Below are 21,499 nucleotides of genomic sequence, written 5' to 3' on the forward strand. Positions count from 1 at the left end.
ATTTTTACTGATTTTCCCTATTATCCATCCCCAGCCGCTGTACAAACACATACGGCACTTAACAACGTCTAGAATCTAGAATCGGCCTCAGCCGTCGTCTGAGTCAAAGCCTCGTCTCCCATATGCTTCATTAATCCACACTTAGCATTACATAACTGCACTAAATGCTCACAACAGTGGAAGGGTACAACTGCCCAGGCTGTGTGTGTGTGTGTGTGTGTGTGTGTGTGTGTGTGTGTGTGTGTGTGTGTGTGTGTGTGTGTGTGTGTGTGTGACTACCCCGTACCTTCTTCTCAAAGCCAACGTGAGGATTCTAACGAACATACGGCAGCTTGTCGCTGGGAAAGAGCTCGCGTTTGGAACTGGGACGTATCCAGAAAAGCAATTAAGTGCCATGGACACACACACACACACACACACACACACACACACACACACACACACACACACACACACACACACACACACACACACACACACACACACACACACACCGCAGAGCGACAGAGGAAGCCTCAGTCCAGAGACAGGTGCATGCAGGCACGGAGACGGGTTAGGACCCATTAGATTCAGGTCAAACACACCTTGGTTCAAAGCGTCCACGCAGTCGCCTCACCGCTAAAATAACACCTATCTGTTATCTTACGTCAGGCCGGGCCTTTACCTGGGACGACTACACCGGCCCTGCTCACTACGGCTCCTGTTTGCTCGTCTGCGCTGAGCGCAGTCGCATGCATGCGCCGCGTACGTGTGGCTAACGGGTCGCGGGTTCCCCTGAGCAGAACCCCCTCGCTGCTCCACAAACACAGACAGACAGAGAGCTTCCTCCATCACGTGACCCGCCTGTGCACAACCCCCCCCCCACCCGCCCCCGTTTCCATGACAACCACATCATCTATTCCCATGGCACCTGCCTGCTGTCCTGGAGACACAGAGACGTGACACTGACAAATGAGGGAGGCAGCGAGAGCTGATGCCGTTCTGCATTTAAAAAACCTGCAGGAGAGATAAGTCAGAACATCGGAGGAGATTTACATTGGATCATATCATCAAGAGACGAGCTTCTACATTATTCAAACTAAATGTCTGTCCACGTGGGCACATAAAGTATCTGACCAAGGACACTCACAGACATTGCAATTTGTTAAATCAAACTTTGCGAATAAAACTGTAGCCACAGCTCAAATACACACACTCACAAAAACAAAGAGAACATTCTGTGAAGTCGAGAGGCTGAAAGAAAACAGGACAGCGCCTGACGTGTGATGTTCGTGTGCATGAGCTCCTGCTAGAAGTACGTACCGCAGATTTGACTGAATGCCGTAGCCCTAGAGGACAGACTCAGGATGAGGTACTGTGTGTTACTCACTTTGGGCGTGGGACAGGAAGCGGTGGAGAGTCGGGACGTGGCCTGGGCCCGGGGCGACTCTGACGGCGTGGTGCTGAGGGAGGCCGTATCCCTGGGCAACACCTGCACGCCCCGCGAAATGATGGAGTCTGGGATCTGGGATGCGGAGGAGAAGACACGTTTAAAGGAGCGCGGGCACGCGGGCGTCGCACGTGACGCGGGAGCAATCGCCCCCGAAGCACGATGTGGCGGCGACGAGACGATGGCGAGACGCCGAGCCTTACCAGCGTCTGCGTGACGGGACAATGAGGCGGGACGCTACCCTGGAAGCGGGTCCAGGGCAGGATGCTGGGGGATGTGATGGGACACACAAACATGCTGCATTCATCTGCTCCGCGTGGGGGTGACGATTCTGTGAGCATGAGGGTGGATGGAATCAGACCCCCCACCCCCCCACCCCCCTCCCCCGCCTCCATACCTTGTTGGCGATGGAGGCGGCGGTGATGTGGGAGGAGGAGCTGTCCTCGGTGGACGCCACGCCGCTGTCCTTCTTCTCCTCGTCCTCCTCCTCGCACTGCACGCCCTTGTCCTCCGTCTGGCGGCGCGGCGAGCTGTTGGGCGGCGGCGAGAGCGGCGGCGGCGGCGACGGCAGGTCCTCCAGCTCGTCGGCGGCCTCCTTCACCTTCACCACCGCGTCGCGCAGCAGGTCGATGGCGTGCGGCAGCGCCGGCAGGATGAACTGGAAACATTCCTGCGGCGACAGCGGTTTCTCTCAGTTCATTTCAAGCACTTCCTGTTGTCATTTCACAATAAAACGTCTAGACATCAGACACAATGAATAAGTGTGGGATGCTTCTGGATGCACCCGGACTGAGGCCGCGGATCACAGCGCCCCCTTCTGTCCACATCTGCACCAGCGCTGGCTCCCTCCCTCCCCCTCCCTCCCCCACTCGCCTCCCTGCTGTCTCTCTGTGTGTCACTGTGCCTGTGGGCTCCTCGCCGATGCTAAACGCTCCACTCTCCTCACTCCCAGGACAAGAGCTCATCTGCAAAATTATTTATCTCCCTGTGTGTCTTAAGAAGATGCATTATTGAGCGCCCCCCGCGCGCTACGACATCTGCGCTGGCTGCGAATGCAGGAGCTCCGGCGCGTCATCCGCCAGCCCAACGTTGCAGACATTAAGGTGCGCCAGGAGTGGATGTTTTTCCTCGTCCAAGGTCTTATCCTGTGTTTTGTCCCGGAGGAGAGTAACTGTCACAAACACTAAAGAGCACGGTCCCCCGGATGCACTGCCTGCCAGCCGGCGAGAGGCGGAGGCAGAGGAGGACAGGAATATGCCTCTGATCTGATAGTTAGTTGTGGGAATGAATGAGAGAGGAGGAAAACAATGAGAGCGACGGGACAAAGCCGAAGATGGACGAAAGTAAAGAACAGAAAAAGAAACGGACTGTAAAAAAAAAAAATAAAGGAACGAGACGACATTTACTTTCTATTTTGGACATAAGCCTCTAAAACCAGGAGGCCAGTTTCTATTGCAATCATCTCTAGAAATGATGATATAAAGTCACTGACAACGTGACCATGTTCTAAACACTCATGGATGCGAGAGGTCCTGCAGGCTCAGTCGGACCTCCTTAATAAAGGCCCACAACGCGCCGCTTTAACGCTAAACAGGTCGTGATGGGCGAGAGGCTAATGTGGCAGCAGACGGGAGGGCGGTGGCATAATTGTTTGAAAGAAATACGAAAATCGATGAGGAGGAGCGGGCGCGTAACGAGACAGAGACAGATGCGCGGGTCGGAGCAGCAGCGAGGGAGGCAGCTGGAGGGGAAGGGGTCCGTGTTCGCGCACGGAACCACGAGCGCCTCCTACCTGTGAGCCTTTCTTGCTTCCGGGTAAGTTGATGATGAGCGTCTTCCCTCGAATGCCGCACACGGGTCTGTGGGACACAAGGTTGGAGCGGCGTTAGACGGAAGGGGGGGTGGGGGGGTGGGGAGGGAGTTAAGCTGCAGAACGGGGGGTGCGACCTTGAGAGCATGCCCAGCGGCGTGACGTTGAGGGAGCCCATCAGCATGGCCAGCGACATCCCCGGAGCCTCGCGCTCGATCACCTCCTTGGTGGCCTGGAGAGAGGGGGGAGGAGGGGGGAGGAGGGGGGGTCACAGTCACGTTCAAACGCTTCAAACGCAGCGCTGTTAATATGGGAATAACGCTGTCAAACTAAAGCAACCTGCACACGTCGACTCCATGCAGGAGTTTTTCTAGGTCAGTCTGTCGTATTAAACACTTTAATGTTAAATAAGTTGGTGCAACAGCCCGAGGTTTTGAGGAAATACTGGTTCTTTATCATATTCTGTGCAAAATATACTTCGGCCCGGTGGGATTTCATCACTCGCGTTCCAGAGGTGCTGGTTTGTCCGGTGTCAGGTTTGTGTTTGTGTTTGTTGTGCGTCGGACGCCCTTGAGTTGAGTGACACATCAAACATCCACTGGTGGAGGGAGACGGGGACGGAAAGACTTCAAAGGGGAGCGAGCGAGCGAGCGACGCGGACTCGGGGGACGCGAGGGGGGGGGGGGGCACCGAGGACCGAGGACGGGTGGAAGAGGAACAAGACGGAGGGTTTGGACCTGTGGAGTCACAGATGCCTCCTCTCAGGGCGCGGAGCACAAGGCATCGCTTGAACCAACTGTACAGAACAGCATCACGGACGATTCTGGGACCTGAACCTGGATGTTCAGGAAAAAAACACTCCCCATTTCAAATGCTGACGCAGGTAAAGGCTTCAATGATGCACTTGTTACAGGATACAGATTAAAAACGCAGCAGAAACAAAAAAAATTTCAAGAACCTTCTGATTAAAGAGACAAATGTTGGCTCTGATTTGGTCTAAAACACAAAACACTCGTGTGGTAAAAAAGCCTTCAAACGAAGCGGGTTCCACAGAGCGACGCCGTCCAATCAGAGCGCGGCATCGTCAGTGATTACGGCGCTTCCTGGGAGCTTGCTGCCGTGATGGATGAGGAGCGACGCCGCTGCCGAGGACCACGGCCCGTCTCCCGGCAACCTGCACGCGTGAGTGAGGTGGGTTCTGCGTTCCATGCAGCGGTGTGCAGTAGAACGCTGTGGGAACCAGCTTCTGTGAACCTGGATCTGGAAACGCTTTATTCACACCATCACATTTCGAAGTGAATCATTAAGGATCTAACTCCTGCCTCCTTATTTCCCATGTGACCATGGGGCTAATTACGCCGCGCGCTAATCGGTGGGGGGTGGGGGGGTGGGTTCTCAGAGCGGAGAGGAGGGATTCCCCTCCCGCGTCCTTCGCGCCCGTTTCCGGCGGTAACAAACCTCTGGCGTGACGTCTCTGGGGGCGAAGCCTGTGCCGCCGGTGGTTAGAATGAGGTTGAGCTCCTTCTCATCGCACCAATCCACAAGAGTCTCCTGATGACATTTACACACGCACGCATGATTAATAAATACATGAAAACCCGTAAATAGTGAACAACAGACCGATTGCTCACCTTGATTTCATCGATCTCATCGGGCACGATCTTGTAGGCCGCGATCAGACCTCCCAACCTGAGGAAGGACAGTCTCACATTAAATGCTTGATCAAATCAGAGCAAAAAAACAGACACACAAACTAATCCTGCAGTCACAGTATCTCGTATCCGTGGGGAGGAGAACGCATCATCTGCCCTCTCTCGTCTTGTGAATAAACTACAGCAAAAGGGAGCCTGCCCTTGAAAGGATTTTCTGGAGTGGCCCAGTCAGCCGCTGTTGAGCTGCTGTTGAGCGCCCCCCTGTGGCCAGTCCCGGTATGACGGCAGAAAAGAAAGAAATCAACCCCAGGCTCAAGGTGAAGGCTCTTCTCAGACACTTCTTATGTAACCTTTGTGCTATTTCTGGGAGACGACTGCGCCACGTCCCCCTCTGCGTCAGCCACTTAAACACCATGATACCAGACTCCAACGTTTACACTCCCGCCATTATTCTGCCTGTTTATTCTACTTTCACTGGAGCAAATTGCGCAGCGCGGAAACATTGCGTTCGCCGACGAAGCGGCACGCGTGGCGGCGGCGGCGGGCCTGCGTCTCGCCAGCTCACACACTCTGGTGATGAGCTGGCTGAGCGGCGTCTCCGCACGCATCTGTGACTGTGCGCTTATATCTGCTCATGCATGTACACTTGCCCGTTTATGGGTCTTGGTGCCTGTGTTACACCTCGGGAGCGTAAAGGAGCTGTCAGGACACATCACCTCTCCTGGTGTGTGTGTGTGTGTGTGTGTGTGTGTGTGTGTGTGTGTGTGTGTGTGTGTCTGTTTCAGCCCAAATGAAAATATGCTCAACACAAATAACTAGGGTTCCTTCCCATCGTTTCCTAGGCAACCCCTCCTGTCTGAAACATCTAGATGCTGCTATTCATCGTAAAAGCCTGAGTGCCAGCGAAGGTTTGTGATTGTTTTTATTATCATCATTATTAATCAGTGCACAGGAAACGGTTCCTGTGGGGATTTGGATACGCAAGCGAAGACGCCCGTTTTTAAGAACGTGTGATTTGTAGATTTGTGTTCGCAGCGTGTGCAGGTCAATAAACAGTTGACAGACGACTAAGAATCAACTGCACTGATCTGTAAATGAAACTACTGAACCTACATAAACTCACCGGCCACTTTATTAGGTACACTGTGTCCTCAGTAATAAGTGATGATCTTTCTCTAAGCTACTGGGTGAATTTAAACTTTACTGACATTTTGTTTGCAAATCGGGAGACAAGGCGCCAATATTAACTGTATGAAGCGTCATCATATCTGAAGGCAGAGTATTCTGGCTAGTGGCAGCGGTACGTGTGGGGCTGAGAGCTACGGTGGCCATACTTTTGGACTGGATCGAGGGAAACCAGTTAGAGGCCAGAGGGTCTGGACCAGTTTAATCTCAAACACCCATATGTGTGTGTGTTTGGAGAGCAGGTTACAACATAGAGTTTTTTTTAGACTGAATAAAAGGGTTTTTCCTCGAGGTGTGGACATCTCTTCATATGGGTGGAGGGAGGAAGGTGAGGAGAGGAAGGCTGTAGTTTTGGCCTGAAAGCCTGGATGCATGAGCCCGTTCTTTTTATGAATAAAAGACGAGCGCAGAGAAGAGGACGAGGACGTGAGAGCGAGGCGGCGAGGGAGAAGAGCGAGAAGGAGAGGCGGACGATCGGAGGCACACTTAGCACGGGAGGAGGCGCCACGGCACGCGTGCGCTGCAAATCTCAGTGGTGGTGGGACACTTCCAGGATGAGACCCACTGCCAGGGCCATTTCATTAATATTACAGGCTCTTTGTGCAGGGCACTCAGACTCACTCGCTGCTTCTTCCCCGGCCGCGTCTCACCGGCAGCACGGAGCCGAGCCCATTACGGCCCGAGCTGCTGCTTGGTCCATATGTAAGAAAGCTCTCAGGGGTTGACCTCTCCACATGTTAGCCGATGGAGGAGGAGGAGGAAGCAGCCCGTCTCCTAAAAACGCCGTGACAGCTCTGAGTGCTCACTGAGGGGCTCTGGTCCCACGACTGCACTCACAGGCATGAAACACACGTGCTTCACACAAATTCATTTACCAAATAAAGGCCCAGCGTCGCCGACAGGACAGTTTCATGCTTTAATACCTGTGTCTCTGTGCAGAACGCGTCTGAAGTAGCTGTAAACATGGCGGAGGCCTCTCCCGTCCTTCCCGGACAAGAACAACCCCCCCACACACACACGCCCGCGCGTCTTTGCCCCGCCTGTGTGTCCTTGAGCCTGGGCATCGTTTGTGACTCCCCCGCTGCTTGCTCTCGCTCCTTTCCTCCACACACATCATTTCTCTCTCCACCTGCAGCACCTGTGAATGCTCCTCAATGCCAAAGTGTGCAGGCTGAGTGATCGCATGTGCGATGCGGTGGTTATAGTTTATGTTCAGTGCCCCTGCTGTGAGCCCCCCCCCCCCCCCACACCCCCACCCCTCCATGCGTCTCTGTCACAGCGACGGTGGCACATTGAGGACACAGCATCCTGTTGGGCCGACCTGACTTGGATTAGCACGGAGGACCAACAGATCCAAACAAATCTCCCCATCAGAGCTCAGAACTTCTCAACTTCTCTGAACATCAGCTGCAGAAGCAACAGCTTATTTATACGCGTACGATGAAAAATACATGAGAAAATCTCAGCTTTAATGTACTATTTTGTACGCGATGACGCCTGAACGGATGAAGTTTGCAAAGGCCTCTTCGCTCTGTCTCACACACACACACACACACACACACACACACACACACACACACACACACACACACACACACACACACACACTTGAGGCGCATCAGCCTCAAATTAAACATACTGTAAAGGACATGACAAGCATGAATCAGTTCAGTCCCACAGTGAGCTACTGGTGACACTCCAGAGATACTGACTAGTAGAGCAGACTAATTCCAGTGACTCAGTGTCTGCATGAGGAGTTACATCGGACGTCTGCGGAAATGTGTCTAAACACTGCAATTGATCGAAGCGAAAGTCCCTCACGGCGCCAAATCTGCGCCAGCACGACGGCCACTCTGCTTTTTAACGCGTCTGTTCAGATGTAGCTCATGTGTGACGGAGATCATGGTTTTCGCGCCGATCGCATTCCTGTTAATGGAAACAATTGTTGATTCCACATCCTTTAGACTCTCTGAACGCACGGCGGCAGGTCCGGTGCCGCCGCCGTGCATGCTGGGAGTTTCCGACGCGGGGTACACGCGGCGCAAAATGACGAGGACAGATGCTCGCGCGTGTTAGGGTTCGAGGGAAGTCAGGAGAGTTCGGGCTAAATGCGAGCACGCAGAGTTAGCGAGGATTCTCAGGTCTGTCATACTCACAGGGAGGGGTCGTGGACGAGGTCTTTGAGGTTGACACCGCTGCGGTCCTCGGCGAGATTTCGAAAACAGCTGTCACTCACTGGATGGAAGAAGACAGACGGAAGAAAATTAAGTCACCGCACACATAAAAGCCAATGAGCACCCTAAATAATACCATGAAGGCTGTATTTAAACATTAGAGGACCAATATCGGACACAAGAGGCTTCATGGTCTCCAACCTCGGCGGCACCTAGACCGTAGAGCAGGTGTGACCACATGAGTCATCATGGCTGACCACAGGCGGACGGAGTGACAGGTAGAGAGAGACGGGGACAAAGAAAGACAGGAGGACAGAAAAAGGAACGGAGGGGAGGAGACGGAGAAAGGAAGGTGTTTTGTGATGGGGCCAAACATGACTACACACACACACACACACACACACACACACACACACACACACACACACACACACACACACACACACACACACGTCTTAAAATAGATGCAAAGCAAAGCACCAGAGGGCGAGTGATGGTGGTGGTGCAGCGGATCCGATCCAAAAAAAAAAAACCTAGACGTGTTAGTGGACAAGACTGGAAATGTCATGATGTCATGAGCGCCATGATCCATGAAGGAGAGAGAGAGAGGGGGGGGGGGGGGCGGGTGAGGCAGGAACTGAGCGGGAAGCACAGGAATGTAACAGGAACTCATCGGATGAGGGGGACGGATGAGAGCCACGCAGGACTGGGAAGATGAAGGATTTTCTAAAGAGGAGGATGCAGCGCCGATGGGGCAGCGCTGTGGAGACAGAGGTAAAGGGGGGTGGTGGGGTGAGGGGGGGTTGTAGAGGATGGTGCTCTGGGCTCTGGCAAATAAACGGGAGAGTGCTGACATTTGCACACCGGCTCAGGAAGAGAGGGAGGAAAGACTGCAGGGGGGAGGGAGGGGGAGGCGGAGCGGGGAGCGAGGCTGTGGGGGGGGGGGGGGGGGGGGGGGGGGTGACGCCACGCTGGCTTCATAAGGGCACTGCTGCATAAGGGCACGCGTGTGCTTGAGCACGCGAAGGGGGGACTTCCTTTAAGACTGCAGCATCCCTCACAAACACACGCACGCAGCCCTGCTCAGTCTCTCTCCCAGCTCCCCCTTGATCTAAAAATAGCCCTTCCACTCTCCTACAAGAGGCAGCAACCATTCTGGACCAATCAACACACTCTGTCAAAGGCACCGGTGCCCACCGCCCCAATATGAGCCCGATGCACGCACATCTGTGATGAAGGGAACCCCTGAATGAAAGGCGATGAAGCCCCGCTGCAGCAGCTGCAGCAGCAGCAGCACAGAGACGGTGGGAAAGTGATTCCTCGTGCAAAACAAAAGCACTGGAAAGCAAAAGAAGGGGAGGACGCGTGTGTGCAGCCACGCAGCGGAGACTGAAGGAGTGAGAGTGGAAAAGAGGGGAGGAGGAGGAGAATCTGGCTGCAGCTGAATCAGGCTTCAAAGGAATATTAATGTGATCCTGTGCAAGAGCTGGAGAGCGAGGGAGGAGGAGGAGGAGGAGGAGGAGGAGGAAGAGGAGGAGGAGGAGGTTTGTGACGCAGCTCCGTCCCACCTTCAAAGCGGCCGCCGCGCACCTTCCTCCAGGTGCGTCTGCAGCTAAGCTAAGCTAAGCTAAGCTAAGCTAAGCTAACGGCTTAGCTCAGCGTTTCACGCGTGCCTCCACCCGTGGGTGCTGCAGCCTGGAGGTCCCCAGGCCGACGTCTGTGGGCCTCGAGCCCAAAGCCTTCAGACGACGCGCCGCTCAATCATTTCCGGGACATAAAGCAGTCGGCGCTCATTATCTCCCTGGGTTCCAGCGCCGACGGGGTTTCCCCTGGAACAGGTCCCCTCACGCACAGAACGCTACACTCGCAGTGTGGCTGGTGCCAGCTCCGTCTACAGGCCCCGGTGGAGGCACCGACGGCGCTCCGCACCAGTAAACGTGCTCTCCCAGCCTCACGTCTTCCCGTTTTACTGGTTTGTACTCATTCGAATGCAAAGCCGGCGCCCCGATTAAAGGGCTCAACGGTGAGCAGAGGTCCGGAGACCGACCACGCTGTCATTCGACTGGAGGGTTCCCAGCAAATACAGGCCGCCCAAGCACCAGCGAAGGACGCGGGAGCAGCGGCGATGCACGAATACCTGCGTCCTCGTTCTGTGGCGGGTGAATTTACAAATTAATAAGGGCTTCACGCTGCTGGGGAAAATATAGTAACAGCAATAACGGCAGATAACCTAATCTAATATAAACCCGCTGTATCTTAGCAACCTTGTTAATTCTGAGAAGAGCAGTGGGGTAAGCAGCACAAGCGGCATTCATCATCAAAGACACACCCAGCAGCAACACACACACACACACACACACACACACACACACACACACACACACACACACACACACACACACACACACACACACACACACACACACACACACGTCATTTCACCATTAGCTGCTATCTCAATCACACGGTGATGCAGATGGATGCGTTCACACACACACACACACACACACACACACACACACACACACACACACACACACACACACACACACACACACACACACACGGGTCCCCGGGCTTACTGTAAGCAGCCGGGAGAATGGAGGGGGTGTGGAGCGGAACAATGGGATACTAATCGTCGGGCTGCTTTTCAAAGCATCTCGCCTCTACAACGCTGTTTCCAGATAAGATTTGAAAACGCTATTTATATCCGCGGGGAAAGGAGCCAACGAGCAGCTCGAGATCCATTTATTTGAAATCAGATCTAAATTGGGGTGGAGTTACATAATGCGAGAGTGTGACACTCCACCTGCTACTGGAGCCAGCGACTGGAGAACATGGACGGATGGGAAAAAAAAAAAATCACCACGCTCGCTGAGCCTACGCTAACGCTGCAGCTAATAATTACTCTATTGGCTTAATAACCATTGCTTACTACAGCCTAGCTCATTCATGTGGGCACGGCGCTGGGCAAATCCGCCTTTCGGATCCAAACCCGCTGCAGCACGGCCAGGACAAGAATCCAGCCACCACGCAGAGCCAGGGACCAAACAGCACAGCACAACATGGCTCACCCCCCCACGCACCAGATGTGCAGAGGAAGAAAGGGAGAGGTGTTCCAGGCAAGTGGACCGGGCCCGGTTCTGGCCACGGCTTCCCCGTCTCAACCCCTCCCTTCTGGTGCGGTGAGGTAGAGCTGGAGGGATAAAGGAGCGGACTGATAGTAGGATGGACGTGTGGAGTCGAGGGAGGGTGAGCCGGAGCCAGAATAAAATGAGGGGCTCACACCGCATCCGAGGAGGAGGAGGAAGAGGAGGAGGAGGAGGAGGAGGAGACGAGGGCAAAAGACTGAGAGCAAAGAGGAGATGACTGGAGAGGAGAGAGTAGCAGTTAAAATGGGAAGATGGGGAAATGACTGGGGGGGGGGGGGGGTAACGCAGGGCAATAAATAATATACAGGAGGTGCAGATAAAAGTAGATGGGGGAGGAGAAGCACGAGGAGTGTCCACTACAGCCTGGACTTCCAGCGCTCCAGTTGAGCTCCCGCCTCCAAAAAGTCACGTTCAACCGAAATGCACAGCTCAGCGCGTCCGTCACGCGGCGCGTGATCTCCTCCAGCCGCTGGTAGGCGGCCGCAGCAGCCTCCAGCGCGCGGCTCCCCACAAAGGCCGCGCGTATTGATGTTTTATTAACACGGCCATAAATATTGAAGAGACAATTACTAATGAAGCCGCTGAGAAAAGAACCAGAGACAATTTACAGCGGCGGGGAACACAGGGACCTTGAACATGGCGCCCGTCGCTCCAGTGGTGGAAGTCTGTCGCCTTCGTCTCATTTCCCATGCAGTGACCCCCCCCCCCACCTCCTCCGCCTCCTCCTCCAGTGGAATCGATGGATTGGAGGGAGTTGTTGATCCTCCACAGCCCTTGTGCATATTAATCATAAATCACAGGCCTCGGGTATAATGAGGCTTGTTCCTAATGACGGTAGGTGTGATGAATGTGTCTGCGGCCCGGCGTGGCATTAGCCTCGCGCGTGTCGCGTGACATTTCGGTGCCAGAGGGCCCACGGCGGCCAGCGCGGCGGGGCGTTTTCCAACAGCTGCTGCGAGCGGCTCTTCGGTGGTCAGAAGCGGCCGTCTCGCATGGTGACCCGCTCAAACGGCTAACTGTGCTACGGTGATATGAGTGAGCGAAGCCCAGCTACGCGGTGACTGGCACATCCCTGTTGCTTTACAGCTCTCTTATCCATGGCAGCTCCATTAACGCTGGGCACCACTCTCCCGCTGGAAGCCGAGCTGAGCCGGGGAGCAGCTCTATTGATTCCAATAGAAATGTGCTTACGGTGGCATCGGCGGGGCTGCGCGCCTCTGTTAGAAGCACGACGCCACATCCTCCTTCATCCTCACAAACCTCCTGCGGACGACTTGTGCGAATCTGCATGGGAGAAAAACACCCCGCTCACTCATTTCACTCCAGTCGATATGACTAAAGATAGAAGAGCTGGAGAGCGACGAATAGCTATTGGCTAACATTAGCAATGGGGCTCTTTATCTGTTGGCTTTTAGTGCTTGTAGTGAAACATATGTGCTGAGGCCTAATCAGATCAGGTATTGATTGGTCTTCATTTAGGAAGCTTAATGTTCTCCCTGCTCGTCTGTGATCTCTCACTCGGGAAGGAGTCAAGGAAGGATCAAAGGCAGAGGGAGGGATAAACGCAGGTCACAGGGAACTGCAATCAGTCTCACAGGTTGAGGACGGGTCAAGGTTAGACTCCCAGAAGGCAACTCTGAGGCCAGATGATCAAAGCTAAGGGTCAGGCCCAAAACCACAACAGTCATTTGATGGGAAAAGCAAGTGCACATCCCCAAAAGCTTCTCAAGAGGTGCAGCTGTCAAGACGATTTCCGAGGCAGGAGACTCAGCCGTATTGTAAGTGACACAGTGTTCACTAAGTGGAAAGTTAATCTAAACTGCATCCCCACGCGGCTCCCGATGCGGCGGCGGCGAAGGCGGCCTCATCATCGTGCGCTCCACCGGCGGCCGTCCCCACGACCGGCCGTCGCTCCGCGCCCGCGGATCCCGTTTTAACGCCGGCTTCCGAAACCGCCGAACAGAAGCCCGAGGGCGATCTCTGCAGCAAAGGTCAAAGGTCAAAACAAAGGTCCGCACGGATGAATCCGGCCCAACCTTGTCTGGGATCATCGAGGGACATGTTGGAAAGGCGTCGTGAGCGGCTGGCTGCCAAATGAATCTGACTCACATGACTGATTTTATTCTTCTTGAGGTAACAACCTCGGCCTTAAACTATATCCATAACAACTTCTTAACCCAGAGGGCCTTTAAAGCTGCAATAACTAATATTTCTACACATTTTCTGTTGCCCTGGTCTCATGAGAACTTAAAAATGAGGCAGTGTGCAGTGTCAAATTTCAAAACAAGACCAAGTCAAATTCAAAGCTATCGACTGCATTGGGCGCAATTGAGCTGCGAAGGATCTTCTCCAAGCAGGAAGTGAGTTCCTGGATTGAAGCTGCACATGCTCGTCGAGGCGTCCGTTAACGCGCGTGGGCGACAACTCACGTGCGTAAGCGCGTGCGTGTGTACGTGCACGAATCAACTCGACTCGCTTTTATTTCCCAGGATGTAGCATTTACATGCCCCCCCACCCCCCACCACCACCACACAGCCCAAGGCCCGGCTGTACTAATGAAGCAGCTACCTTCATTACATTCAATTCTCTGGACGGTGTCGGCAATTACAGGGCAGCATCCCACTGTAGGAGCTCACACGCACACACACACACACACACACACACACACACACACACACACACACACACACACACACACACACACACACACACACAGATGGAAACATGTCTGTCCCAGAGCTGACGCTACAGTAGCTGAGGCTCGAGTTGACTACTGCTCCTCAAACCCACCGCTACTTCACACCGTCCTTCTGTGGGGTGAGAGGGGGGAGGCGGAAGGCGAGGGCCGGGTGAGGGGCTGCCCCGGAGCTCCACTGGGACATTCTACACATTTAGCACCGTTCGTGAAGGAAGTGGTGCGCTGGAGGTCGTCTGTTTGGTCTGAGAGACAAGTCCGGCTACTAATGGATGCGATATGTAAGCGATTTACACTTTATTTTATATTATTCTAGTTTATTATGCTCGTACTGTAGCATACGACGCTTGTACTAAGGCCAATGTCACAACAACAGGTCATGTGCCCAGAATGAAATATACCAGTTTCAGCCCTTGTAGCCTGTAAACATAGCATAAAAAATGCAAAAGGACAACAAAAGCTGTCGAGTCGAGTCAGGTCGCGTCAGTCAAGCTGGGTTTTGTGCGTCTGACTTGGGCGTTTGTGGCTGAGGAGAGCGTGGGCGGGTGTCTATTAACTTTTGATTCCCGGGTGCCATGATCTGAGAGGGCTTTGTGGCAGAAACGGAAATGGTACCGACGTGAATAATGGAGAAGGGGAATGGGAGAACACCTTGAGCGCACACGCTAGGCTGCGGTCGGCCATCAAACACTCCTCGTTAAGGAGAAGCTGGCCTCCTCCATTATTCACACGTACATGCTCCCCTCGCACTGCCGGCGCCCTTCGCTGTGCCGGGGAGACGGAGGGGGACGGAGGGAGACGGAGGGGGACGGAGGGGGACGGGAGCATGCGGACAGGAAAGGTGAAATAAGTGAGAATGGTGGTCAGAGAGAGAGAGAGAGAGAGAGAGAGAGAGAGAGAGAGAGATGGTCGAGAGAGACCATTATTTGAATAATATGAAGGCAATGCAAGAGAGCGAATGACTTATATTTACCTCTAAATCTCAGGTTAACTCAGTTATCAATAAAATGGAATTGATTAGGAACGTTTATGGCAAAATACATCACAGAGCAAGTTACTGTCAATTATAAATGCATTTGCACCACAGCAACTGTAAATATTGCAGGGAAACGCTTTGTAATTAATAACCATCACACAAAAACGTCTGTCTTCCTGAGCAGGAACACGTTCCTCCGATTCAGAGGAGGGCCTCACGCCGGCGCCGGTCCGGGGCGAGTGCCGAGCCTCCACCTCGTTACGAAGGGCCGCTCGTTTACGCGTCGGAGCCTCACCAGGACTCGCAGGGTTTTCCTCAACGTCCCGCTTTCCCTCAAGTGATGTTGACACAAATGAAGCTCCCTGTCTGTTACTGTAGATGATCTGAGCGGCAGGGAGGAACCGGTGGCTGACGTTTTTAAAAAGGTACCGTGTCAAAGCTGTACAGATATAAGAAAAGGGAATTGAAGAGTTAGTACGGACCTAAATTAAAAAGTAAAATCCGAGGTCTGTCTGTTTCCTGTGTTTTATGCTTTTTCTAAAAAAGGGATTTCACGCTTTCCAAAAACAACTCGGTAGCAGCTTTGTTTAACTCGCCCACTGTGGTTGGTCCCCGGATTGTTGGCTTTGTAATAAAAATATTTATCCTCCGAGCGAAAACCAAGAATATTCAAGCGATACCATCCGAGCGGTTTTCTGGGAGCTGCAGAGGACGTGACACAACATATTTTCTATTCTCTGTGACAATGTAAAATCCTTCAGGATCGACGAGTCCTTTGCACAGAAACGGCCAAAGTTACAGGAAATTAGATAATTAACATGTTAACGGAACAGATGGTTTCCAGCAAAGACAGTAACAGGCACATGGGCTGGCAATAATCCAGATGTTTAGTGCTAGGCTGTCACCGTGCTGCACACAGCACAGGCTCAACATCTGCGTTAAGAATCAGACCTGATTATTGTTGAGTTTAATGTGAGTCAAACAGGAAACAAAATATATAAACAAGACAAAGTATATGTTTAATTTATTCCCACAAAGTTAAACTGCTGAAATGCATGCTGGGAATCTTTTACCTGTCAGGTGAAGCCAGGTACAGTACAGTGACAGGACCCGATGTCATGATGACTGACAGGTGGAGTTCTGACAGATTAGCTCTTTACCGATCTCTGTCACGAGACGTGATCACGTTCAGGACACTTTCTAGACGAGGGCTGATGGAGACAAGCGGCAGCAAACAAGGCCAGTGATGAATCACTCACTTTTTTTGTCGTTTCTGTCCACTCCTGCATTCTTCACCCCCCAGCTCTAATTAACACCTGGAGCCAGGACACAGGAGGCAGGCGACCGCCGACGACAGCAGTGACTCATCAGCTAACGCTATCTTGATGTCTATCGCCATCGTTGAGCCTGCACAGGCTATCGCACCGATAAAAAGGGGGGAACACAGCCTCTCAAACTACAACCAGGAAGAGTTTGAAACCTTTCAAATCATAAAATCTGCCCAGCAATTGCATGAATATTAACGACATGATCGCCGAGCTAAGCTAAGCTAGGCTAAGCTAAGCTAATGCATCTGGGTCTAACCGCTACCTGGCCTGTTATTTAAACCCCAGACGTCAGACGCTGCGTTAAAAGATGCCAAAAATAGAAAACAATAGCTTGAAGCTCAGGCTCGATGCTCGCTTCTTAATGTCAGAACAAGATAATTGCTGACACTAAACACACCGGCATCTCATTTGCTCTTTTGCTTACGCCCCAAAATATTTAACACAATCCACCTGTTCTTTCCGTCCCTTTTAATCTGCGCTAGTCTGTTGTAATTATCACCTCAAATGAATGGCAGATTGTAACAGTGCTTTCGGGCAGGAGGGAGAGGGAGTGGACCAGCTCTCGACACCTACGCATCCAGTCTGGGAATAGTTTTCCAGGCAGCCCCAGTGGAGCTCTTCTCTGGAGGGCTGACAAGAGCCTACAAGAGCGGAGGAGATTCTGCTGCTCGTCTGCCAAAATGCCGTCTGCCTCTTGTTCCGACGCGCATCCTATTAAAGACTATTTACAGTAGGGGAGGATTATTTCCATGGGCTACGAAAGCAGAGAGCGAGGGGTGTGTGCACGGAGGGGGAGGAGAATGAGCCGCTCCCACCCCAGCACACGAGCCGCTCCCGCTACTACAGGCCCAGAATAATTCCTGTGCAGTGAAGACTTAATTCTCATTCTGTGTTCATGTCCCTGCTCCCGTATTGTCTATTCTGGTCATGTGGTCCGCCTGCCTGCTGTCCACTGTGACAGCTGTGTGTGTGTGTGTGTGTGTGTGTGTGTGTGTGTGTGTGTGTGTGTGTGTGTGTGCAGGGAGAGAGAAGAAGACCAGAGAACGGTCACTCTGCGTTTTAAGAGCCCCACCCATGTGAACGATAAATCCATGTCCGACCACATGCAAACCGAATTAAATTAGATTTGTGGAGTCTAAACAACAGCACGCCGAGCCCCAAAGATGTCTCCCGTTTCGTCCATTTCCATTTTTACAGCCGCTCAAAATCCAATTTATCGGCGTCGGGTTGAGCAACAAGCGCGGAAGTTCAAACTAAACGCACGGACATGTTGAATGCGCTGGAACGGGACGAGCCGCGGCCTGGGAGCGAACGCTCGCCTCCCTCCTGCTCCACGCGTATCCCTCTCAAAGAAGCATATTGTTCAGCAGATGCCCGCATATCGTTGCGAGGGAACACCCTAGTAGCAGATGAAGTGATTCAGCCGCAGACAGACACAAAGTCAGGTCAAAGCAGGACAGAGGACTGGAATCATGCTAGCGGGTAGACACATGCCTGGGGCGCTCTCATTCCCAGCCAAACCACGTATCTTCATACCACCAGTGAACCAGAGGTTAACGTCTGTTATCTAGTCATGATGTCAGCTGCTTCAGGATATTACGTCAGCACTGGAGGAACGTGTGGAGCCATAACGAGGGGAGCTAGCGGCGACTCCGGCGGTTTCAGCAGCCATAGGGCATGTGGGAAGGTGGTACAGGAGGCAAAGGACAGCATGGACGGCAGTTTGCGAAAATCGGACAGAAGCTGCGAGGAGATTCCTCCAGCCCTTCAGTAACTGACGACCCTGCCGTGGTTCCGGTCAAGGTCCTCCGGCTGCCTCTCGCCGACCTGACGCCTGTCTCTCTGCAGAGCCTCTTTAGCGCCTGAGCTGCTAAGGTGAACTTGGGGAAAAACTCCAGAGATTAAATTATGTGGAAAAGCAGATTAAATAGTTTTTATCCCATCTGCAGCGAGACAAGTACACACGAGCGGGCATGCTAACACGCTTGCAAACCCACACAGAACAGCAGAGGCGCATACTGATTATTTTTAGAGGAGTAAAATAAAATAAAAAAGACAAAGTAAAAGCTAATATTTTACACATTGAGACATTAGTTAAAGACAGTCAACAGTTGGTTTCATGATTCGGGGAGATCCCTCGTAAAACATGGGCTGAAGCGTAAACTCTGACTTCAAACAAAAAAGAAATGTTTCAAATGCATGTCACAGAAAACCCAGATGAAGACGCAGATGGTGTCGGGTCTGTTTGGTCTGAAATCACTTACAGGGACTTTAAAACAATAATCAACGCGTCCGAACAGACGTGTGTGATGTTTAATGACTTCATCAAGATTGTATTGAAGTGTTGGGTGTGATTTATTAGTAGAGGTTTGTCTCTGACAGGACTAATAAGCTGAGTCATAGTTTTCAGTTCACTGGCCAAACAGATATTCTTGTTTCAGATTTCTACTTCTAAGAAAAGAGAAACTGAAGATTTGCCTCGCAGATATTCAATAAAGTGGTTAGTCCCAATGATGCACTGCACAACTTGGCAACTTACTCCAAATGGGTTTCAAAGCGAGTATCTTAAAAATGTTATGGTATTCCAGCAAAATATTTAAATGAAGTGTTACAATTGTACATTTAATATGTAATCCCGCCAAAATAAAAGCTTCCACCTATTCTGCAGGGAGTCACAGAATTAGTTCTGCTTAACAGAGGGATTGAGAGTATGATCTAAATGTGGTTGTTTTGGGAAGCCTGCCTGCCGTCAATTCATGTTTTTCTGATAGACATGCAAGTTTGGAGAGCCGCCCACACAACCCTAAGCCTGTCTCAGTTGTTACAACCAAGGGAGATAGAAAAAGGGAACAAAAAAAGGGAGAGAGACCTCCAGAGAGAGGGATGGGGAGGGATGAGGGCCGGGGAGGCACAGGGAGAACGTGTGGCGCTCCTCATTGGAAGCTCAGTGTTGAGTGTGTGTCCGTGTGTCTTTCAGAAAAGCTGGAGTTAACCCACACAATCTCAGCAGCCAGAATCAATGGGGCTTTCTATGGGCTGTAAATCAAGCCACACATCCGGGGCCCCGTGCGCTGAGAGCTGCCGTGTAACACCGCATGGACCCCACACATGCACGCCGGCTTTGTGCAGATTAAAAGCCAGGGGATGTCTTTTGCAGGGAGCCAGACCTCCGCTCTGCTGGCGGGAGGGGACTGTAACTGTATTTGGGGTTAGGTGGATTTGCTAAGCTGCGATTTACATCCACAGCTTGGTATTAGCGCACAAACACAATGAGCAGAGTCACATGGATAAATAGAACACACGCCTACATACCAGCAACATGAACGTAATTGTACGACTATCACTTCATTTTTAATGTCGTTCTACGGTCCTTTTCCCATCATATACTTGAGGCCAAACTGTGTTCATCTCTTCACTCCACGGCTCAATCTCAGCTCAGTCACACACACCATCGTGCATTTAGCTGGAGCGAGTGAATATGCAACCGAGTGGATCCCGAGGCAGGAGCAGAGCGAGTCACGGCACAATTAAAACTCATGCTACACAGGGAGAAATGTCGACCGCTAATAACTGGGCGCCGAGCGGCGAAATACACAACAGACACACACATATACACACACATACACACACACACACACACACACACAGGTAAGTGGAAAACAAAACAACACGCACGCCATGACAGGCTGAGCACAGCATGAGCAGCTTTTTATCCATTCCGTATCAAAGCTCACATTTTCTGTGTGACATTCCTGACAAGTGGCAGCGAGTTCACCCCAATTATCCCGTTTCAAGTATCCCGTCTCCCTTTATTTGCTAATAAGCCCCAAGTTTTATTCAAATATTCCACAAAATGCAGGCGTTTCTTCACACATGCGCACGCATCCCTCCTGGACCGTGTCCAGGGTCTAAACAGAGCTGTCCCCTGGGCTCTGTCACCTGTCTAGCGAGATGTGGGGCTAAGTGATAGAGGAGGATGAACCAAGGTCTCATCTGCTCCTTGGCGACTGAGTGAAGGAGTGGACAGGTGACCTTTGACCCTGGCAGCCAGCGAGATTGAGCATTGCTTCAGACTCCATTAGCATTCTGCTCACGTAGCCCCCCCCAACACACACACACACACACACACACACACACACACACACACACACACACACACACACACACACACACACACACACACACACACCTCAGCAGACAAATGACACAAGCTGACGATTCATGTAAGACCGAAGAGCGGCGACAAGTTTCTGCATCAGAAGAAAGATCCAGTCAGCCTGAATATCTGGAGCTTTGCTTCCTCGCAGCAGCACGGCAGGAGAGTTTTCGCTGTCAAAATCCATCACCTCACAAATATTTCCCCCCCGATGAGGGAATCACGCAGCAGTCTTCGCAGCCAGGAGCGATCCTGCTGTGACTGGACTCCCGAAGGGCTGTGGGTCAGGTAGAACGCGGCGGCTCAACGCCACCTTGCACGGTTTCCTCCCAGACCCCCCCTCGCCGCTCCGTTTTAGTGACGGTGCAAACCGGGCCTGCTCCATATGCACACACAGATACATCAAAAAGACAAATAAGCCTGTCACTCGTGCCTCTGCGCGTCTCAACGTCGCTATATGTATGCGGGAATTGTCAACACTGCACAGCGAGCTCGAACTGGCAATCTGTCACTACACTGGTGATACAGTTGGAGATTCAAGAGAGTGATTACACAAAAAAATTAACCTCCTATGTTGTGGCGTGGGCACCGATGTAGCGTTAAAGAGGAATGCTTCTACTTTGACCTCCAGCTGGTGATGAACATAAGGCAAACTAACACCTACAGTACATAAGAAAACACTGTTTATCTCCCAACAAATCCGTATTAGTATGCCACTGCCTTCTTTGAAATACCCTCCAGAATGTCTGGGCAACAATAGAGGTGGAGCTAGCCACAAATGCGACTTGAAAAGAGTTTATCCCCCTTCACATCTCTGGGTGTAGCTATCTGATGCAGTATTTACCGTGGTGGGGTCAGTACGGCACTGATTTGTGAGTGACGCTGGATTCAGCACCACGGACAGCGCTCGCCTTCTGTCTCCAGCCCAAAGAGACGAGGAAG

At 52.2% G+C, this 21,499-nt stretch overlaps 1 protein-coding gene across 6 annotated transcripts in view; it reads right to left on the reverse strand.

The window, feature by feature from the left end:
• gphnb (gephyrin b) overlaps nt 1-21,499 on the reverse strand; it is a 37,555-nt gene that overhangs the window by 14,492 nt on the left and 1,564 nt on the right. For all 6 annotated transcript variants that reach the window (XM_029141641.3, XM_029141642.3, XM_029141643.3 and 3 more), the window contains exons 2-8: nt 8,233-8,311; nt 4,871-4,928; nt 4,698-4,790; nt 3,377-3,471; nt 3,222-3,288; nt 1,827-2,099; nt 1,370-1,504 (exon numbers count right to left, since the gene is read on the reverse strand). In XM_029141641.3, coding sequence (XP_028997474.1) covers nt 1,370-1,504; nt 1,827-2,099; nt 3,222-3,288; nt 3,377-3,471; nt 4,698-4,790; nt 4,871-4,928; nt 8,233-8,311 — 800 coding nt within the window. The remainder of the gene's footprint in view (nt 1-1,369; nt 1,505-1,826; nt 2,100-3,221; nt 3,289-3,376; nt 3,472-4,697; nt 4,791-4,870; nt 4,929-8,232; nt 8,312-21,499) is intronic.

This window comes from Betta splendens, chromosome 24 (genome assembly GCF_900634795.4).
Source record: "Betta splendens chromosome 24, fBetSpl5.4, whole genome shotgun sequence".
NCBI classification, from domain to species: Eukaryota; Metazoa; Chordata; class Actinopteri; order Anabantiformes; family Osphronemidae; genus Betta; species Betta splendens.